At 36.7% G+C, this 19033-nt stretch overlaps 1 protein-coding gene across 1 annotated transcript in view; it reads left to right on the top strand.

The window, feature by feature from the left end:
• Nucleotides 1-11414: 11414 nt before the first annotated feature.
• Nucleotides 11415-19033, top strand: part of LOC100920881 (zinc finger protein 665) — a 32624-nt gene continuing 25005 nt past the window's right edge. Inside the window, exons 1-4 of the mRNA XM_031944724.1 lie at nt 11415-11672; nt 11761-11928; nt 12436-12931; nt 15124-15209. Coding sequence (XP_031800584.1) covers nt 11415-11672; nt 11761-11928; nt 12436-12931; nt 15124-15209 — 1008 coding nt within the window. The remainder of the gene's footprint in view (nt 11673-11760; nt 11929-12435; nt 12932-15123; nt 15210-19033) is intronic.

Genomic DNA, 19033 nt, shown 5'->3' with positions numbered 1-19033 from the left:
AACACTGTTAATCCCTAATGCAAATACCCCCTCCCACCACTGACTCTCATCTTTATTGGCTAAGGATCTTATATTCTAAATGAGGGAACTATCCAAGAAACTGAACTTGACCAATAAGTACATAGTTGCCCAGATTTGATGGAAACAGAGAGACACTGATGTCATAGGAGGATAGCAGGAAGGGGATTTAGGTATGCCCTTGATTCAATGCTTAAAGTCCTTCAGGCCTACTCAAACTCTGAAATAGATGAAGCCTTACTTGATTTTCACAACTGTCTTAAAAGATCTCGCCTCATCTCGTTCAGAGAAGGACAAGCAGTCCCCACATTGTTTCAAAGGCTGAACTATTATTTGTTCCATTTTCTAAATAAGGTATAGGCTAAAGAAATTAGATAACCATATTAATCTTTCCCTTCAAATATTGGTAGTCTAAGAGATTAGTTCAAAATGAAAGTGGTTTCCTTTTTTATGTTTAATTTAATCTTTTATAATAGCTTTTTATTTTCAAAATATATCCAAAGATAGTTTTCAACATTCACCCTTACAAAACCTTCAAAATTTTCTCCCTCCTTTCCTCCATCTCTTCCTCAGACAGCAAGTAATTCAATATATATTAAACATGTGCAATTCTTCTATACATATTTTCACATTTCACATTTATCATGCTGCACACACACACACAAAAAAATCAGATCAAAAAGGGAAAAAAGCAAACAACAAAAAAGATGAAACTACTATGTTGTGATCTACATTAAATCCCCATAGTCCTTTTTCTGGATGCAGATGGCTCTCTTGATCACAAGACTATATTGGAATTGGCTTGAATCACCTCTTTATTGAAAGAGTTACATCCATCAGAATTAATTAACACACTTAGCTTTAGTTCAGGAAGTTTCTCCAGGCCTTTCTTAAATCATCCTGCTAAAAAGCTGTTTCCTTAATTCTCTCAAGAGGGAGATTAACTCTTTGCATATATGCAACATTTAGTATCTTCCACCAAATAATGGTTATCCAAAATAGTAAATATTGAGTTAACCCATTTATCCAAGCAAAATAGTAAATAACAACTGGAGAAAAAAATACAGATTAGAATATACCAAAGAATCCAAAGAATGGATGAATTCTTCAGCCATGAGTAAGACAAAATTTCAGCTAAAACTGGAAGAGTGAGAACAGTTTCACCTAGAAGAATTTTATTTTCAGCAGCCTCTATAATTTCTAGCAAATCCAGGGACCCAATGGGGCCACCTTCCCATGCATATCCTTCATTTCAAAGTTAGTCTCTCACCTAGTCTTTGACAAACCCAAAGATCCCAGCTTTTGGGATAAGAACTTACTGTTTGATAAAAATTGCTGGGAAAATTGGAAACTAATATGGCGGAAACTAGGCATTGATCCATACTTAACGCCGTACACCAAGATAAGGTCAAAATGGGTTCATGACCTAGGCATAAAGAATGAAATTATTAATAAATTAGAGGAACATAGGATAGTTTACCTCTCAGACCTGTGGAAGGGGAAGGTCTTTATGACCAAAGCAGAACTAGAGATCATTACTGATCACAAAATAGAAAATTTCGATTATACCAAACTGAAAAGTTTTTGTACAAACAAAACTAATGCAGACAAGATTAGAAGGGAAGCAATAAACTGGGAAAATATTTTTACAGTCAAAGGTTCTGATAAAGGCCTCATTTCCAAAATATATAGAGAATTAACTCTAATTTATAAAAAATCAAGCCATTTTCCAATTGAAAAATGGTCAAAGGATATGAACAGACAATTCTCAGATGAAGAAATGGAAACTATTTCTAGTCATATGAAAAGATGCTCCAAGTCATTATTAATCAGAGAAATGCAAATTAAGACAACTCTAAGATACCACTACACACCTGTCAGATTGGCTAAGATGACAGGAAAAAATAATGATGATTGTTGGAGGGGATGTGGGAAAACTGGGACATTGATTCATTGTTGGTGGAGTTGTGAACGAATCCAACCATTTTGGAGAGTAGTTTGGAACTATGCTCAAAAAGTTATCAAACTGTGCATACCCTTTGATCCAGCAGTGTTACTACTGGGATTATATCCCAAAGAGATTATAAAGAAGGGAAAGGGACCTGTATGTGCACGAATGTTTGTGGCAGCCCTTTTTGTAGTGGCTAGAAACTGGAAACTGAATGGATGTCCATCAGTTGGAGAATGGCTGAATAAATTGTGGTATATGAAAATTATGGAATATTACTGTTCTGTAAGAAATGACCAACAGGATGATTTCAGAAAGGCCTGGAGAGACTTACACGAACTGATGCTGAGTGAAATGAGCAGGACCAGGAGATCATTATATACTTCAACAACAATACTAGATGATGACCAGTTCTGATGGATCAGGCCATCCTCAGCAACGAGATCAACCAAATCATTTCTAATGGAGCAGTAATGAACTGAGCTAGCTATGCCCAGAAAAATAACTCTGGGAGATGACTAAAAACCATTACATTAAATTCCCAATCCCTATATTTATGCCCACCTGCATTTTTGATTTCCTTCACAAGCTAATTGTACAATAATTCAGAGTCTGATTCTTTTTGTACAGCAAAATAATGTTTTGGTCATGTATACTTATTGTGTAACTAAGTTATATTTTAATATATTTAACATCTACTGGTCATCCTGCCATCTAGGGGAGGGGGTGGAGGGGGGTAAGAGGTGAAAAATTGGAACAAGAGGTTTGGCAATTGTTAATGCTGTAAAGTTACCCATGTATAAATCCTGTAAATAAAAGGCTATTAAATTAAAAAAAAAAAAAAAAAAGTTAGTCTCTCCCACTCTTAATTGACTCCTTGGATTATCCATTGTCCATGCATGTCTTCTGAAGAATACATAGAAGTCTCTTACTTGTATAATTGGTACAAACTCAGCTTTCTCTCTATCAATCAGGAAACACATCTCCTCCTACAGATGTTGCAATATGCAAATATAAACCATCCAAACTTGGGGGAAAACTAGGGTTACATTTGCAATTCCCTTTTTTAGTTTTTCCTAGGATGTAGAAATACTCATGTTATAGGTGGTTTGGTAAGTACAGAATGAAATAAATTCAAACAAACTATTGTTGAAATTTCAGAAGTAGTCAGATAACATAAAAACAACATAATAGAACTGAGGAGCCCTCCTCTAATAGATAAAGAGTAATGGCTCCTGAAGAATTTGAGATTGCAATAGGCTTCAATAGGATTTGATACTCCAGTTTTAGGAGAGGAGTGTCACTGAACAAATTTGCTTTTTTTCCGAAACAATTAGAATAATTAGAAGACTAATTAGAGAGTGAGCCTCTTTCACTCTATGTTCTTCTGCTAACCCTACAAAGTTGTATGTTAAGTAGTGTGACATAACACAAATGGCCCTGGATTTTTAGAGTCATCAAACCTGGGTTTGAATCTCAACTCTGTCACTTATTATCCATTTGATTTTACATAATCATTCACTCCAATTTATTTTGTGCTTGGCAAAATGGTACATTTATTATTATACATCTTCACAGATATAACTTCAAATACATTTTTCTTTAACTTATCTTAGACTCTAAGTCAAGCAGATAAAGTATTGGACTTGAAGTCATGAAGATTCAAGTTAGAATCTTTAGACTCTTACCAGTTATGATTCTTGGTGTTAAGTCACTTAACCTCTTTCAGAATCAGTTTTTTCATCTATCAAATGATGTAATAAACACACTTACCTCAGAGGGTTATAAAGATCACATGAAATAGTTAGTATCTGTAAAGTGCTTTGCAAACCATAAAGTAAAGCATAAATGTCAGGCATAGGGACGGAGCCTATTATTTTGTTGGGATATTCTAGGTGAAGAAACTCCTTCCACTACTACAAATTCACATCCTCTCTAGCAACTTATATTCTTAAAGTTAGTTAGTCCACTTAACCCCAGTTGCCTCAGCAAAACAAAACAAAACAAAAAAACAAACAAATAAAAAGAGTCAACAAGTATTTATTAAACACTTGTATGTGTCAGTTACTGTTAAACACAGGGGATAAAGGCAAAAATACAGTACCTGACCTCAAGAAACTCATTTTCTAATGAAGAACACAAGCCAATGACTATGTATATACAAGATACATAAGATATAAGTGGAATGTAATTTAAGAAGAAAGAGACTAGGGAAGAGGGGAACCTGGATAGGCATTTTGCAGAAGATGAAAATTGAGAAAAAGTCTTAAAGGAAACTAGAGAAGCTAGATATTAAAGATGAAGAGGAAAACATTACAGGCCTGTGCAAATGTATATAGTAAGAGAACAAAGTGCCTTGTGTGAGGAGCAAGTAGGAGAGTAGATAGATCATACTGTGCAGAGGGAAGATGCTTACAGGAGCGGTATCAAACATGCAGGCTGGTAGACAACATTGCTGACCTGAACCACATTAAGATGGCATTGGAAAATTTTTTAAAACACATAATAAAATATAAGATTATATGACATTTAAAAAACTAAGTCAATATTTGGCTCACAGAGCTCTTTCTTTTAGTGGCCTCTAATTTCTATTTGATGTGTTATCACTGGTCTAGAATACCAAGAGTTATGAGACCACACAATTATATCTGTCAAAAATGGAACATGGACTCAGGTCTTTCTTGCTACAACTTCAGCATTTTCTTCATTAAACCAAGCTGCCTCTAAATATATAAATGGTAGCTGTTACTGTTGAAACTTCAAATCGAATTTTACTGTGTGGGATGTGCAGGAGTGAGAATTGGTATTATTTTTAGAGAAAGAGAATATTAGGATACAATGAGGGGGAAAGCTACAGCATCAATAACATATTGTTTGGCAGTGCCCACAATAGAAGAGAGGAACAGATCAGACACGAGGGGAACCAAGGGTGACAATATTCTGAAACCAAGCTCATCTTGGAATGAGTTTAAAGATAATAATAATGATAGCTAGATTTCTATAATCCTTTAAGGTTTGCAAAACACTTACAAATATTATCTCATTTTACCTTCACAACAGCCCTGAGAAGTAGATGCTATTACTATCCCCATTTTATAGCTAAGGAAACCAAAATAGATAGAAATTAAGTGACTTGTCCAAGATCACATAAGCTAGTGTCTAAAATTGAATTTGAATTTAGGGCTTTCTGAATCCAGGTCTAGCTTTTCATCTACTGTTTCAGCCTGCTTCCTACAAAATGACACATACATACTATTGCCAAGGCATGCATATTCCAAAAATTTCATAAAGATCAGTCTCACTGGCAAAGATATTCTTTGCAATAGTCCAGATAGCACCATTTATGCCTATCCTGTGCAATTCAAGGTGGTACAGTGGATAGAGCAAAGGATCTGGGGTTAGAAAGCTCTGAGTACAAATTCAGCTTCAGATATTTACTAGGTGTATGACTCTAAGCTAGTCAATTCATCTATTTGCCTCAATTTCCTCATCTGCAAAATGGAGAGAATAATAGCACCTACTTGCCAGAGTCATTGCAAAAATGATATTGGAAAACACACAGACAAATAGATAGATAAACACAAGTATACACACACACACAGCTCTTAGCACAGTGCCTGAAGGTACTTTTAAAATGATAGTTATTTTTATTATTCCATATCTTTCAATAAATCTTTCATAGAGGATTTAGCCAATACATTGGAGGTTGTTTTCTTCTTTTAGTATTCTAAGGATAGTACTGTGGTAGTTGTGCAGTCCATGTGATGTTTCATTCATAACCATTCTGGTTATCCAGAAAAATACACAGAGGTATTTGGAGATGGCAGCAAGCTGAAATAAAGTGAATAAAGTTCACCAGATAATTGGGTATTTGTCTTACATCCTTAAATCTTTGCACATTATTCTCCTCTATTGTCTACTTCTTTCTCTTGGGGAAGTAGATTTATGGAGAAATGACAAAGTTAAATGAAGATGGTAGATCTAACTGTGCCTAATTATAGTTGTATCTTTTCACAGAAATAAATCATTTAGCATAGCAATTACTCCCAAGAGTTATCCAGAAGTTATCAAAAAAAAAAAAAAAAAGCAAAATATTTTTGTACTAGACTTTTACATGGGAAAAAATAGAACAAAAACAGCTAATGGGAAGTTGATAACCAAGATAATTAAGGAAAGAGATAGCAAGACGGTAACTAGTTGCCCAGTTGAATTTCAGTCCACCTAGCTTGGATGGACTACATCTAGGAGTATACTGGTAAACAACAACTAGTTCTTATAACATACTTTTAAGTTTAATCTGTGTTAACATTTTCTCTATCAATGTCTTATATATAGATCAGGGACTGGTAATGGCCAAACCTAGTTGCTGCTGGTTTTGTATATGACCTAAGAACTAAAAATAGTTTTTACATTTTAAAATAAACTTTTTTAAAATTAATTAAAGCTTTTTATTTACAAAGCATATGTATGGGTAATTTTTCCAACTTTGACCCTTGCATAACTGTTTGTTGCAAATTTTCCTCTTCTTCCCTCCTACCCCCTTCCCCATCTGGCAAGTAGTCCAATACATGTTAAATATGTTGAAATACATATTTGATCCAATATGTTTATACATATTCACTCAGCCATCCGGTTGTGCAAGAAAAATCAGATCAAGAAGGAAGAAAAAGAAAAACTGAGAAAAAAACAAAAACAAAAGCAAGCAAATAACAACAGAAAGAGTGAGAATGCTGTGTTGTGTTCTACCTTCTGTTCCCATGTTTCTTTCTCTGGCTGTAGATGGTTCTCTTCATCACTGCACAAGTAGAACTGGTCTGAATCATCTCAATGTTGAAGAGAGCCACGTCCATCAAAATTGATCATCAGATAGTCTTGTTGTTGCCATGCCTGGTTCTGCTCATTTCCCTTAGCATCAGTTCATGTAGGTCTCTCCAAGCCTCTCTGAAATCATCCTGCTGGTCTTTCTTACAGAACAACAGTATTCCATAATATTCATAAACCATAATTTATTCAGCCATCCTCCAATTGATGCGCATCCACTCAGTTTCTAGTTTCCTGCCACTACAAAGAGGAATGCCATAAACATTTTTGAAAATGTAGGTCCCTTTCCCTCTTTTAAGATCTCTTTGGGATATAAGCCCAGTAGAAACACTGCTGGGTCAAAGGGTATGCACAGTTTGATAACTTTTTGAGCATAGTCCAAATTGCTCTCCAGAACAATTGGAGCCGTTCATAGTTCCACGAACAATGTATCAGTGCCCCAGTTTTCCCACATCCCCTCCAACATTCGTCATTATCTTTTCCTGTCATCTTAGCCAATCTGAGAGGTGTATAGTAATATCTCAGAGTTGTCTTAATTTGCATTTCTCTGATCAATAGTGATTTGGAGCACCTTTTTTTGTTGTTTTTGTCTTAGATTATAGCACTCATTTGTTTTTTGTTGTTATTTATTTTTTTTATTTACAAAACATATGCATGGGTAATTTTTCAACACTGACCCTTGTAAAACCTTCTGTTCCAACTTTTCCCCTCCTTTCCCCCCTACTTTCTCCCCTTGATGGCAGGTAGTCCAATACATGTTAAATATGTTAAAGGATATGTTAAATCCAATATATGTATACATATTTATACAGTTATCTAGCTGCACAAGAAAAATCGGATCTATGAAGAAAGAAAAAAAAAAGCAAAACAAAAACAAAACCTGATAGGGAAAATAAAAATGCAAGCAAACAACAGAAAGAGTGGAAATGCTATGCTGTAGTCCACACTTATTTCTCATAGTTCTCTCTTTCTCTCTCTCTCTCTCTGTGTAGCTGATTCTCTTCTCTTCATTACTCAACAGTTGGAATTGGTTTGAATAATTTCATTGTTGAAGAGAGCCATGTCTGTCAGAATTTATCAGCATCTATTATTGTTGTTGAAGTGTATAATGATTGGAGCACCTTTTCATGTGGCTACAAATAGTTTCAATTTCTTCATCTGAAAATTGTCTATTCATATCCTTTTGACCATTTATCAACTGGAGAATGGCTTGAACTATTATAAATTTGAGTCAATTCTCTGTATATTTTAGAAGTGAGGCCTTTATCAGATCTTTTGGATGTAAAAATGTTTTCCCAGTTTATTGCTTCCCTTCTAATCTTGTCTGCATTAGTTTTATTTGGTCAAAAATTTTTTAACTTAATATAATAAAAATTTTCTATTTCATGATCAATAATGGTCTCTAGTTCTTCTTTGGTCACAAATTCCTTCCTCCTCCACAAATCTGAGGGGTAGACTATCCTATGTTCTTCTGATTTTTTATTGTATCATTCTTTATGTCTAGATCATGAACCCATTTCGACCTTATCTTAGTGTTAGGTGTGGGTCTATGGCAATTTTCCAATTTTCTTAGCAGTTTTTATCAAATACTGAATTCTTATCCCAAAAGGTGGGGCTTTTTGGTTTGTCAAATACTAGATTGTTGTAGTCACTGGCTATTTTGTTCTGTGAGCCTAACCTATTTACTGATCAACTAGTCTAAAATAAACTAATTTAAAGAAAAAGAATATTAGGAAATTTCAAGTCATGAGTGGGAAAGTTGAAGCAACACATCAATGAGATATCCCTATGACTGGCTTTGGTGGTAGAGGAACAGACCAGGGTAAAGGAAAGATAATACTTTGTAATTGTATTAATCAATCAGTCAACAAGCTTTAAATGCCAACTTTGTCAAGCTAGGATAAAAATGTAAAAATGAAACAATGCCTGTCCTTAAGGAACTTATATTTTATATTTGACTGAAGAATCAATGCTTTTTCCACCATTCTTTACAGTGGACTGATATGCTACAGTTTGTTTAGCTGTTTCTAAAACAAACCCTTAAATTGTTTCAATTTTTCTTTGGGATGGCAGAGAGGATAGGGAATAAGTATTTATAAAGTGACTTCAATATACTAAGCCCTGTGCTACATGTTTTATAAATCTCTCATTTGATTCTCCCAACACTAAACAAATATTATTCCCATTTCCCAGATTTAGAAACCAAAGCAGAGGTTAAATGTCTTATCTACACCCAGACAACCAAATATCTGAAGATAGATATGAACTCAGGGTTTCCCAACTCCAGGCCCAACACACAATAATTCCACCTAGCTGCCTGTGTTAGAGATAACCAATACTATATACATATTCTCTACAGATCTTCATTTAAAAAAAATTTTTTTTGAAAGAAAAGTACACCTTAGAGGAAACAATTTAGAGAATATTGTATTGAACTGACAAAAGATATGGGTCTGAGACCAGATTTCATACTTACTAGCTAATTGAGATACTAGAAAAAGTCATTTAACTCTGTCTTAGTTTCATCCTCTGTAAATGGAGTTGGATAATCATGAACCTTCCTCTTGACAGAGCTTTCTTATTTACTCATTTACCCATTCATTCTCAATCAGTCTGCTTTACTGGGTGCTGATATTTAAAGATAGTAAGTGAAAATCTGCTAGAGAAACTAAAGAGACAAAAATAGGTTGATTGAGAAGAACTTTGATAACTAAAATAGTTGAGTCTTATTCTTGAGACAAAGAAACCACTAGAATTTATTGAGAACAGGAGGGACAGTTGTTTTGTTTCTTTGTCCTCTTTTCTCAAAAAGAACTGATATCAGGAAGGTTATACCATGGCATGAATGGGTATTTAGGTGAGGGTGAGCTATGCAGTCACCAGCCTTACATTCTCCTCCAGAGCCAGTTAGGCTCCATGCAGATCAGGATGACTGCAGATGGCTCTGGAAGCAGTGGAAGACCCTGGCCTTTGATACGCTCTTAAAGGCAACAGTGTGGATGATAGGCTGAAGTGGGGAGACAATAGAGGCAAGGAGACCAATAGTAAGCTGTCATAATAATCTATGCTTGAGGTGATGAATTAAAGTATTACTTATGAGGAATTTATCTGATGATAAGTCTATGAACCTAAAAAAAAAGGGAGGAAGGTTGATAAATGAGTTTCAATGTAATTGGTTTCACTTGTAATTTTATGTAGTTTATTTTAAACATTTAAAAACATTATTCTAGAACTGACTCTAATTTATAAGAAACCAAGCCACTCTCCAATTGACAAATGGTCAAAGGATATGAACAGACAATTTTCAGATGATAAAATTAAAATTATTACCACTCATATGAAAGAGTGTTCCAAATCACTATTGATCAGAGAAATGCAAATTAAAGACAACTCTGAGATACCACTACACACCTGTCAGATTGGCTAAGATGACAGGAAAAGATAATGACCAATGTTGGAGAGAATGAAGGAAAACTGGGACACTGATACATTATTGGTGGAATTGTGAACAAATCCAACCATTCTGGAGAGCAATCTGGAACTATGCCCAAAAAGTTATCGAACTGTGCATACCCTTTGACCCAACAGTGCTACTACTGGGCTTATACCCCAAGGAGATACTAAAGAAGGGAAAGGGACCTGTATGTATCAAAATGTTTGTGGCAGCCCTGTTTGTAGTGGCTAGAAACTGGAAACTGAGTGGCTGCCCATCAATTGGAGAATGGCTGAATAAATGTAAATGAATATTATGGAATATTATTGTTCTGTGAGAAAGGACCAGCAGGATGATTTCAGAGAGGCCTGGAGAGACTTACATGAACTGATGCTGAGTGAAATGAGCAGAACCAGGAGATCATTTTTTACTTCAACAACGATACTGTATGAGGATGTATTCTGATGGAAGTGGATTTCTTTGACAAAGAGAAGATCTAACTCAGTTTCAATTGATCAATGATGGACAGATGCAGCTACACCCAAAGGAAAAAACACTGGGAAATGAATGTAAACTGTTTGCATTTTTGTTTTTCTTCCCAGGTTATTTTTACCTTCTGAATCCAATTTTCCCTGTGCAACAAGAAAACTGTTCGGTTCTGCACACATACATTGTATCTAGCATATACTGTGACATATTTAACATGTATAGGACTGCTTGCCATCTGGGGGAGGGAGTGGAGGGAGGGAGGGGAAAAGTCGGAACAGAAGTGAGTGCAAGGGATAATGTTGTAAAAAATTACCCTGGCATGGGTTCTGTCAATAAAAAGTTATTATAAAACAAACAAACAAACAAACAAACAAAAATAAATAATTTTTTTTAAAAAGAAAGAAAAAGAACTTATTCTGAAGGGACTTAGGCGGATTGCAAAAAGGGTCTATGATAATCACAAAAAAAGGCTAAAGAACCCCTTGTTTCTCATCTAGTCCAACTCTTATTTCTGCAGGGGGGAAAATGATGGCTGCTGTCAACAGCAGGGGCCGGGACCCACAATGAGAACGGACACTGAAAACAAGTCCTAGGACTCCGAGTCTAGATTCTTTTCGGCCCTTCAGAACCGTTTGTGCCCGTAGGATTCTGGGAATCGTAGTTCCAGGCGACTCGGCTCGGGTCATTACCTTGGGTAGGGCGCGGATGCGCACGCACCGCTGTTGTTCTGGTCGTAATTGTCGGCTCTGCCTACGGCGGGTTTGGTGTGTGGTCGGTCACACAGTGAACTCTGATGGACACAAAGCACAGGGTTTTGATGACCCAGAGATCCCTCCCCCGCCCCGCAAGCTGTTGACGCCCTGCGGGTCTCTGGTCCGAGTGATCGAGTTCTGGTGGCGGAAGAATTTCCTCCCTAGGGCAGCGTGTGGGCCAAAGGCCAGAGAAGGCCCGCCGGCGCTGGACGTCAGCTTCGGTTCTTGAGGAGTTTTGTCCCCCCCCGCTGCCTCCTGTACCGCCTTCTCGCCCCGGGTCTTGCTGTCGCGCCCCTCAGTCTCCCCCGAAGACCCGGCGGGGCTGGCGGTGGCTGCTCGCTGACGGCTGGAGAGGGAGCTGGTGGAGAGACCGCGACGGTCCTCGACTAAGACACAGTCTCGGTCCTCGCGGAGTTTACCTCACAAGAAAAATGCATGCATTTATCAGCTATGAGCGGCATGGAGTGGTGGGAGAAGGAATCTCTTTGTGTGTTTGTCTGCATGTGTGTATTTCTATTAAAAAGACAGCCTAGGATAGGATAAAGGGCGCTGAACTCAGGACTCAAGTCCCGAGTCTCTGACCCTGGTTGTGATAGTGTGCAATTTTAGATAAATCACTTAACTGAACTCGGATCTTATTTTCTCCAGTTCTTAAGTCTTAAGTACTAACTTGCTCACAAGGTAGTTGTAAAGAAATTTTGTGAATTAAAAGACACTAAATACGTCCATATGTGTAGAGTGTGTGTGTAGCTGCACAGTTGTGTGAATATGAGACAATGCTGTGAGATTACCTCCTTAACGACGGTATTGCATTGTTGCCGCTGCTCACTTAATGGGGTACTATTTGTATGTACACCCTCTCTTAACAGTCCTAAAGTGTGAGACTAGGAAATCTTGGTTCTTTCTGTAAATCACTATACATACATACACATATATATATATTTGTGTGTGTGTATGTACATCTTTGTCCACAGCGTCCCTCAAGAATGTATGCAGGTATCCAGCCTGAGGCTGAAGGGAAGTGGCTCTCTCATGAGAATGCAGATTTGAAGTCCGTGGTAACAGTCCCAGGTGGAGAGATGCTGGCTTTGAATAACATGATGACCATCTCTCTGAACCCCCAAATCGTGGGGGTGCATGAACAAGATAGGAATGATTCAAAGGAACAGGTAACAACTCTAGGAAGAGAAAAAATTAACCCTGAGGCTTTTCGCAAGAGCTTCAGATGTTTCCCATACCCAGAGAAAGCTGGACCCCGGGAGGCTGTGAACCAGCTCTGGGAACTCTGTCTTCAGTGGCTGAGGCCAGAGATTCATACAAAGGAGCAGATTCTGGAGCTGCTGGTGCTGGAGCAATTCCTGACCATCTTGCCCAGTGAGATCAGAATTTGGGTGAAGTCCCAGCATCCAGAGAACATTGAGGAGGTGATCACCCTGGTGGAAGATTTGACCCAAATGCTTGAGGAGGAAGGTGAGAACTACAGAAAGATAAGAGCGCAAACTCTTCAGGGAGTGAAGGGAAGTTTTTAGAAGACAGATAACTATCTAGAATCTAGGGCTGGGAGTGATAACTTTTTAATCTCAAAGTTGATCCTGCTGTTTTATGTTATTTAGCTGAGTGTGTTCTTTCTCAGTCCCTCCCTCCTTCCTCATTACCTATTTGTAAAGCATTTGGCTGAAATGGGAAAGCATTCTTTATGGGCTGCTTTTGTAAGGATCAAAAGACAGAGGAACAGTCTCCTGTAAATTCTCACAGGGCTTTCCTCCAGAATTTCAGGTGTGGGAATAGGGGAACATCCTATATAAATGCATAGATGTGGGAAATGGAATATTTTTCATGAGAAACTGCCAGGGAATGGGTTAGCAGGAATATAGACTGTAAGAGGGGGAGTAATTAATCAGTCTGGAAAATAGGCAAGAGCCAGATAGTGAAGGAGGGACTTTACATGTTAAAAAGGAGTTTATATGCCGAAGAATTACTGAAGTATCTTGTTCAGGAGAATGACATAGTTAGACTATCCTTTAGAAATAGCAATTTGGCAGCTTTGTGGAGTTTAGATTTGAAGAAAAGAGTGGATGTAGGGGGACCAAAGATTATCCTGAATTAGAATTGTTGTGGAAAGAAGGGACAAATTTGATTGATATTGAGGTTGAATCAACAAAATTTATAAATTGGATATGATAGTCGAGTGATATTAATGTGTCAGAGATGACTTCTAATATGAAGAATAGTGTTATCTTGCAGAAATAGGAAAATTAGTAGGAAAAATTAGCTTGGGACAAAGAAAAGTTAAGTTTTGAATATGTGGATTAGTTTTGAGGAGCCTATAGGACATTCAAGTGAAGAATTCTTAGTGGCAGTTGGAAATGTGGGACTAGAACTCAGCAGACATGAGTATTTGATATGTATATATATAGGAGTCATCTTCATGGATGTGGCAGTTTAATGCATGGGAGTTGATGAGATCATAGAGAGAAGAGGAGCCCTGTGGTACATATAACTGCCTTAGATAGAATGGGACATGGAGAGATACTGCTGCAAAGGAAATTGAGAAGAAATTGATTAGTCAGGTAGAAGGGGAACTATAAAAGAGCAAGCAGTTTCCCAATAGTCAGCAGTATTAATGCTGTGGCAAAGTCAAGGAGGCAGAGACCTGTGGAAAGGGCATCAAATTTAGCAATTAAAAATTCATCCCTGCAAAAATGCAGGGATCCAAGTCAGTCTTCCTGACTTGGAGAGAACAGGAAGTTTTAAGAGAGAGAGTGGGTTTAGAAAGCTGGAGGAGGAGGCACAGGTAGAACTGAAAGAACAGAAAATTATGACCCCCAAAATAGAGTTATGGACTGTGAAGATAGAACATTTGTGGATAATGATGAAATCAAGGGCAAGAGTAAAGTCAGATTTGGACTAGTGTGAAGACCAAAAATGCAAAAGGAAAACTAGATTTCAGTGAGAGTTAGGTAGATGGAACATGAAATGAAAAGTTTAATATGAGGGGTAATTTGTTAAAAGCAAAATTGGGCTTTGGGGGAGTACAGTGGAAAAGATTAAGTAGAATGGTGTAAGTTACCTGACTAGAATAGGACTGACATGGATGGTTATGATCGAGAGCGATGGCTAGGGCTCACCATTAAACATCGTCATTTAGAATGCTTTCATTTAAGAACCCTGTGAACTTAATAAGACATATAATTAGCTTGCTTTTGGAGATGAGAAAACTAAGGTATAATTTGATCATTTGACTTGTTCAGGAACACAGAACAATGGTTAAGCTTGGTTTTGACTCCTTGGGTCCTAAGTCTCATGTGCTGTTGCAATGATATAATACTTCTCTGCCTAGCTGACAATATTATTTTTCTTAGGAAGTAATTTTTTAAAAAGAAGCCAGAAAATTGATTTATTCCATAGTCTTAAAGAGATAGTTCCTCATCCAAAAATTGTGGCAGAAATATTGAATTTTACACTTCAGATAAAACATTAGGTTAGGCATATAATGATTGTGTCTATGTAGACGTGTGTCTGATGTTTGAATGTAAATCGTCTCCTTGGGAATCTGCTGTCACTATAGGATGTAAAATTAGGGCTCCAGGTAGTGTCGCCATTTTTTCTGAATTTGTAAGAGCGGGGATACTGATTTTATTTTTATTCTTTCTTTGCCCTAGTTCCAAGTTCTCAAGATTGTCCTCTTCAAGAGGGAAGCCCAGAAAAGCAGGGAATGTCTGCTGTGTCACCAATAGCCAGCTTTCAGGTGAGTTAAAATGTCCTCTTTCTTTTTCCTACAGTGCTTACTTGAGTCTCAGTCCAGATACATTTCTGTTATATTTTGTTTGACTTCTCTTCCGGACTGAGATATTTGAAATATCTACAAATATAAAATCCTGTCATTTCCACACCAGATACTGGACTTGTTCTGAAGGATGATGAACTTCCTAGGGAATACTTCTTATTTCCTTTGCCCAGCTTTTGTTTTAGTCTGTTGGGTGTTCACACAGTAGCTTAATGTAGTGGATAATTGGCTTTGAAGTCACAAAGATTTAGATTCAAGTTCTAGCTTTGTAATAATAATGGGGCAAGTCATTTAGCCTCTCAGTGCTCTAGGAAATTGTCTAAGACAATAAATTGCAGATCTGCATTGATACAGGTAGTTTCTACCTGTAGCCAAAGATACATTTAAAAAACATTCTCCAACATGATTAATGTGGAAATATGTTTAATATGATTATATATGTATAACCTCTATCAGACTGATTACCATCTTGGGAAGGGTGTAGGGGAGGGAGGGAGAATAAAAGGAAATCAAAATATTATAAAAGTAAATAATGAAAATTATAAATAAATTTTAAAAGCAAAGGAATAAAGATAGTTCTGTTTTGGCCTAGATTCTTTTTTTTTTTTTTTTTTTTTTTCTGAGGCAATTGGGGTTAAGTGACTTGCCCAGGGTCACACAGCTAGGAAGTATTAAGTGTCGGAGACCAAATTTGAATTCAGGTCCTCCTGACTTCAAGGCTGGTGTTCTATCCATTGCATCGCCTAGCTGCCCCAGGTATTTCTGCTTAAAAAAAAATGTGCTTATTGATATGGTAGTCATCCTAATGATACAAAAGAAATGTAAAAGAGTCCTTGGAACTAAGGGCATTATAATCTTGTTTGAATGCCAAGTCTGACATAAGAAAAAAAAATGAAAAGCATCAAGTGCCTTCATGATATAGAAAACAAGATCTATATACCTATCTTATCTGTTTGCTATCAGAGACAGAAGAGATTAGGTTTAGGATATGAGTACTGGAGAAAAAAGTATTATTTTGTTAGAGATGGTGAAAAAATAGATTTTAAATGAAAAGAATGCAAAGATCATATGTCCAGAAGAGATAAGGTACATGTTAGTTGCAGTAACCAGTGTGAATATACTCTCCTGAATAGGGCAGATGATTCATGTTAAGTAGTGGTGGAAGCTAAGTTTGAAGAAAATATTGAATGCTGGTCATTTGAATGGAGAAGTGGATAATAATTGAAATATTTTGAGAAGGCAAATGAAAAAGTGAAAGGAGAGGGTACGATCTAAGTCAATTCTAGGATTTTAATCTTTTAGACTAGAAAAAATGATATTATATGTAATAATCATGGCTATGTCAGGCTAACTATATAGCTATGTCAAACTATTAGAAATAGATTGATCTGCTTATCCCCATTTCTGACCTTCCCAAGGTTGAGTTCAGTTCTGCTGGAATGGATATTGAGAGTTCCTACTTCAGAGACTCCAGCTCAGCACTGATGCATTCAACCTTCCACTCACTTTTGAGTTCCTGTTTTTGGGCAGTATGAGAAAAAAATTTTTTCTCCACTCCTTAAATGGTCACTTTCCACAAGATATACTAAATGTTTCGAAACCTTGGTGCTGTTTTAAATTTTAAAAGCTTAATAGTTATTAAGCTTTTAAAGCTTAAAACTGTGCTAAAATTTATGAGATACCCTTTATCTCTAGCCTGTTGAAAAGATGCAATACAATTTTTAAAATATGAAAACAGGGAACTAGTAAGAAAATCTACTGGTTCTGGTGTTATTTAGCACTTTTATCCAAGTGCTATAATAAAAATTGCCTAGTCTTACTCTAAGCAATAATTTTTGGATATGTACTTTGTAGTATTTAAACTATGATTTCTAAAGAAAAAAGGGGTGCCCAGAAACTTTCAAATAATGAACATTTCCAAGAATTTTTAAACTTGTTTTGTCTATTTAAACAATGACTCAAATGAAGAGCCCATGGTCTGCAGCTGCTTTCTCCCATTTTCCCTATGAAATGTCTGAGGCTATAAATGAAACACAAATTAAATGGGTTTCCATATGTAAAATGTTTTGTAAATCTTAAAGTATAGTATGTATATATGGACTAGATAGTTTAGAGACTCCATTAAATTCTCAGGATGTCAGGAGAAAGGGAAGAAGTTCCCCTAACACACTGGGTAGATCTTATATGGTAAAGCTTATGTGACTGACACATGGACAAGAATCTCAGAGGAAGGACTGATGGATGAAATTAAATAGATGAAATCACAGATTTATTTTTTTATTATCATAACAACAGTTACTATTATGAGGATTTCTTTTCTTTTTAAAATTTTCTTGGTTGTGGCCAAAGCAGATGGTTGAATATCAGACTAGCTAGATGCTTTCTAAGTAGTCCAACCTGGGGTGAAGAAAGTAATGATTAAATTTTTTATAATGATTTGTTGATAAAGTTACCAGTACTTCTTCATCATAAGAATGGGATAAATTGCTAAGTTTGAATTTCTGTGAGTCTCCCTTTGAATTTGTTACCCAGTATCAGGTTCTAATTTTAGTGCCCTGTTGTTTCAGTTGAATTATAACCTTTGGTAAAGTAGCAGTAATGAAGTAACATAAAATCTAATATCTTCCTGTCTTGAGTTCAGCTCTCTATGGCATAGGGCCTTGGAATTCTGAGAAAGGTTCTGCCCTGAAGTCCTTCTAGTACTTTGCCTACTTCTTTAAGACTGAGCTTCTCTAGCCTTCTATGCTATGTGCTGGATCACTAGTCCTTGTGGTTTTACTTCCTGAATGACAACCTTTTTTTGTCCTCCTTGATTATACTTCCAACCTCAATCACACATTCCTTTTGTATTGATTAGCTGTAATCAGTCACCCTAACACCAAAAATGACAAATAGCCAGTTTTTACTCTGGACTTTTGAACAACATACCAGGTCCTGTTTCTAAAACCCCCTTTACTTAAATTCTGGTCCAAGTGGCAGATGTGAGACCCCATCTATTTGGTGTAGTTGCATAACCTGGTTTTTAATGTCTCTTGCATTTCTCTTCATGCATTGATTTTTTTCCCCCCCAGCAAATTGGCTGACTTAACTATTCCTGGTACAGGACATTCCATCCCCTTTTCTGTGCCTTTTCATAAGCTGTCTCCCATTCCCGGAATGCATTCCTTTTTCACCTCTGACTCTCATAGGCTGTGATCTAACTTCCTTTTCATCTTAATTTAAGCACTGCCATCGTCTTGAAACCTTTCATCATTTCTTATACTATACCTTCTCCTGTCCCTCCAAATGTAAAACCCTGCTTCTCTCCCTCCCATCTAAAGTTACCTCTACTTATTTTTACATTTTGTATTTGCTTAAAGTACATACATGTTTCCTGCCTCTCTCCCCAAACTATAAATTGTTTTAACTTTTTTTTTGTATTCCATAATATCTAGACATGCCTTTCACATTGGAGTTATTAATAAATGTTTGTATATTGATTGACTGATAAGGACCTTTTGAAGGTAGAATCTATAAATCTTGATTTAAAAATTGGTGTTAAACATGAAAATTTTGTTTCAATTGAGGTTTTGTGACAAAATGGAAAATTAGACTCGTTCTGATCCACATGATTTCTAAAATCTCTGCAAAGGGGCAGCTAGGTGGGGCAGTGGATAAAGCACTAGCCCTTAAGTCAGGAGAACCTGAATTCAAATCTGGTCTCAGACACTTAACACTTCCTAGCTGTGTGATCCTGGGCAAGTCACTTATCCCCAAATGCCTCAGCAAAATAAATAAATAAAAAT

Source organism: Sarcophilus harrisii, chromosome 1 (assembly GCF_902635505.1).
Source record: "Sarcophilus harrisii chromosome 1, mSarHar1.11, whole genome shotgun sequence".
NCBI lineage: Eukaryota > Metazoa > Chordata > Mammalia > Dasyuromorphia > Dasyuridae > Sarcophilus > Sarcophilus harrisii.
This window is presented reverse-complemented; position numbering and strand designations above follow the sequence as displayed.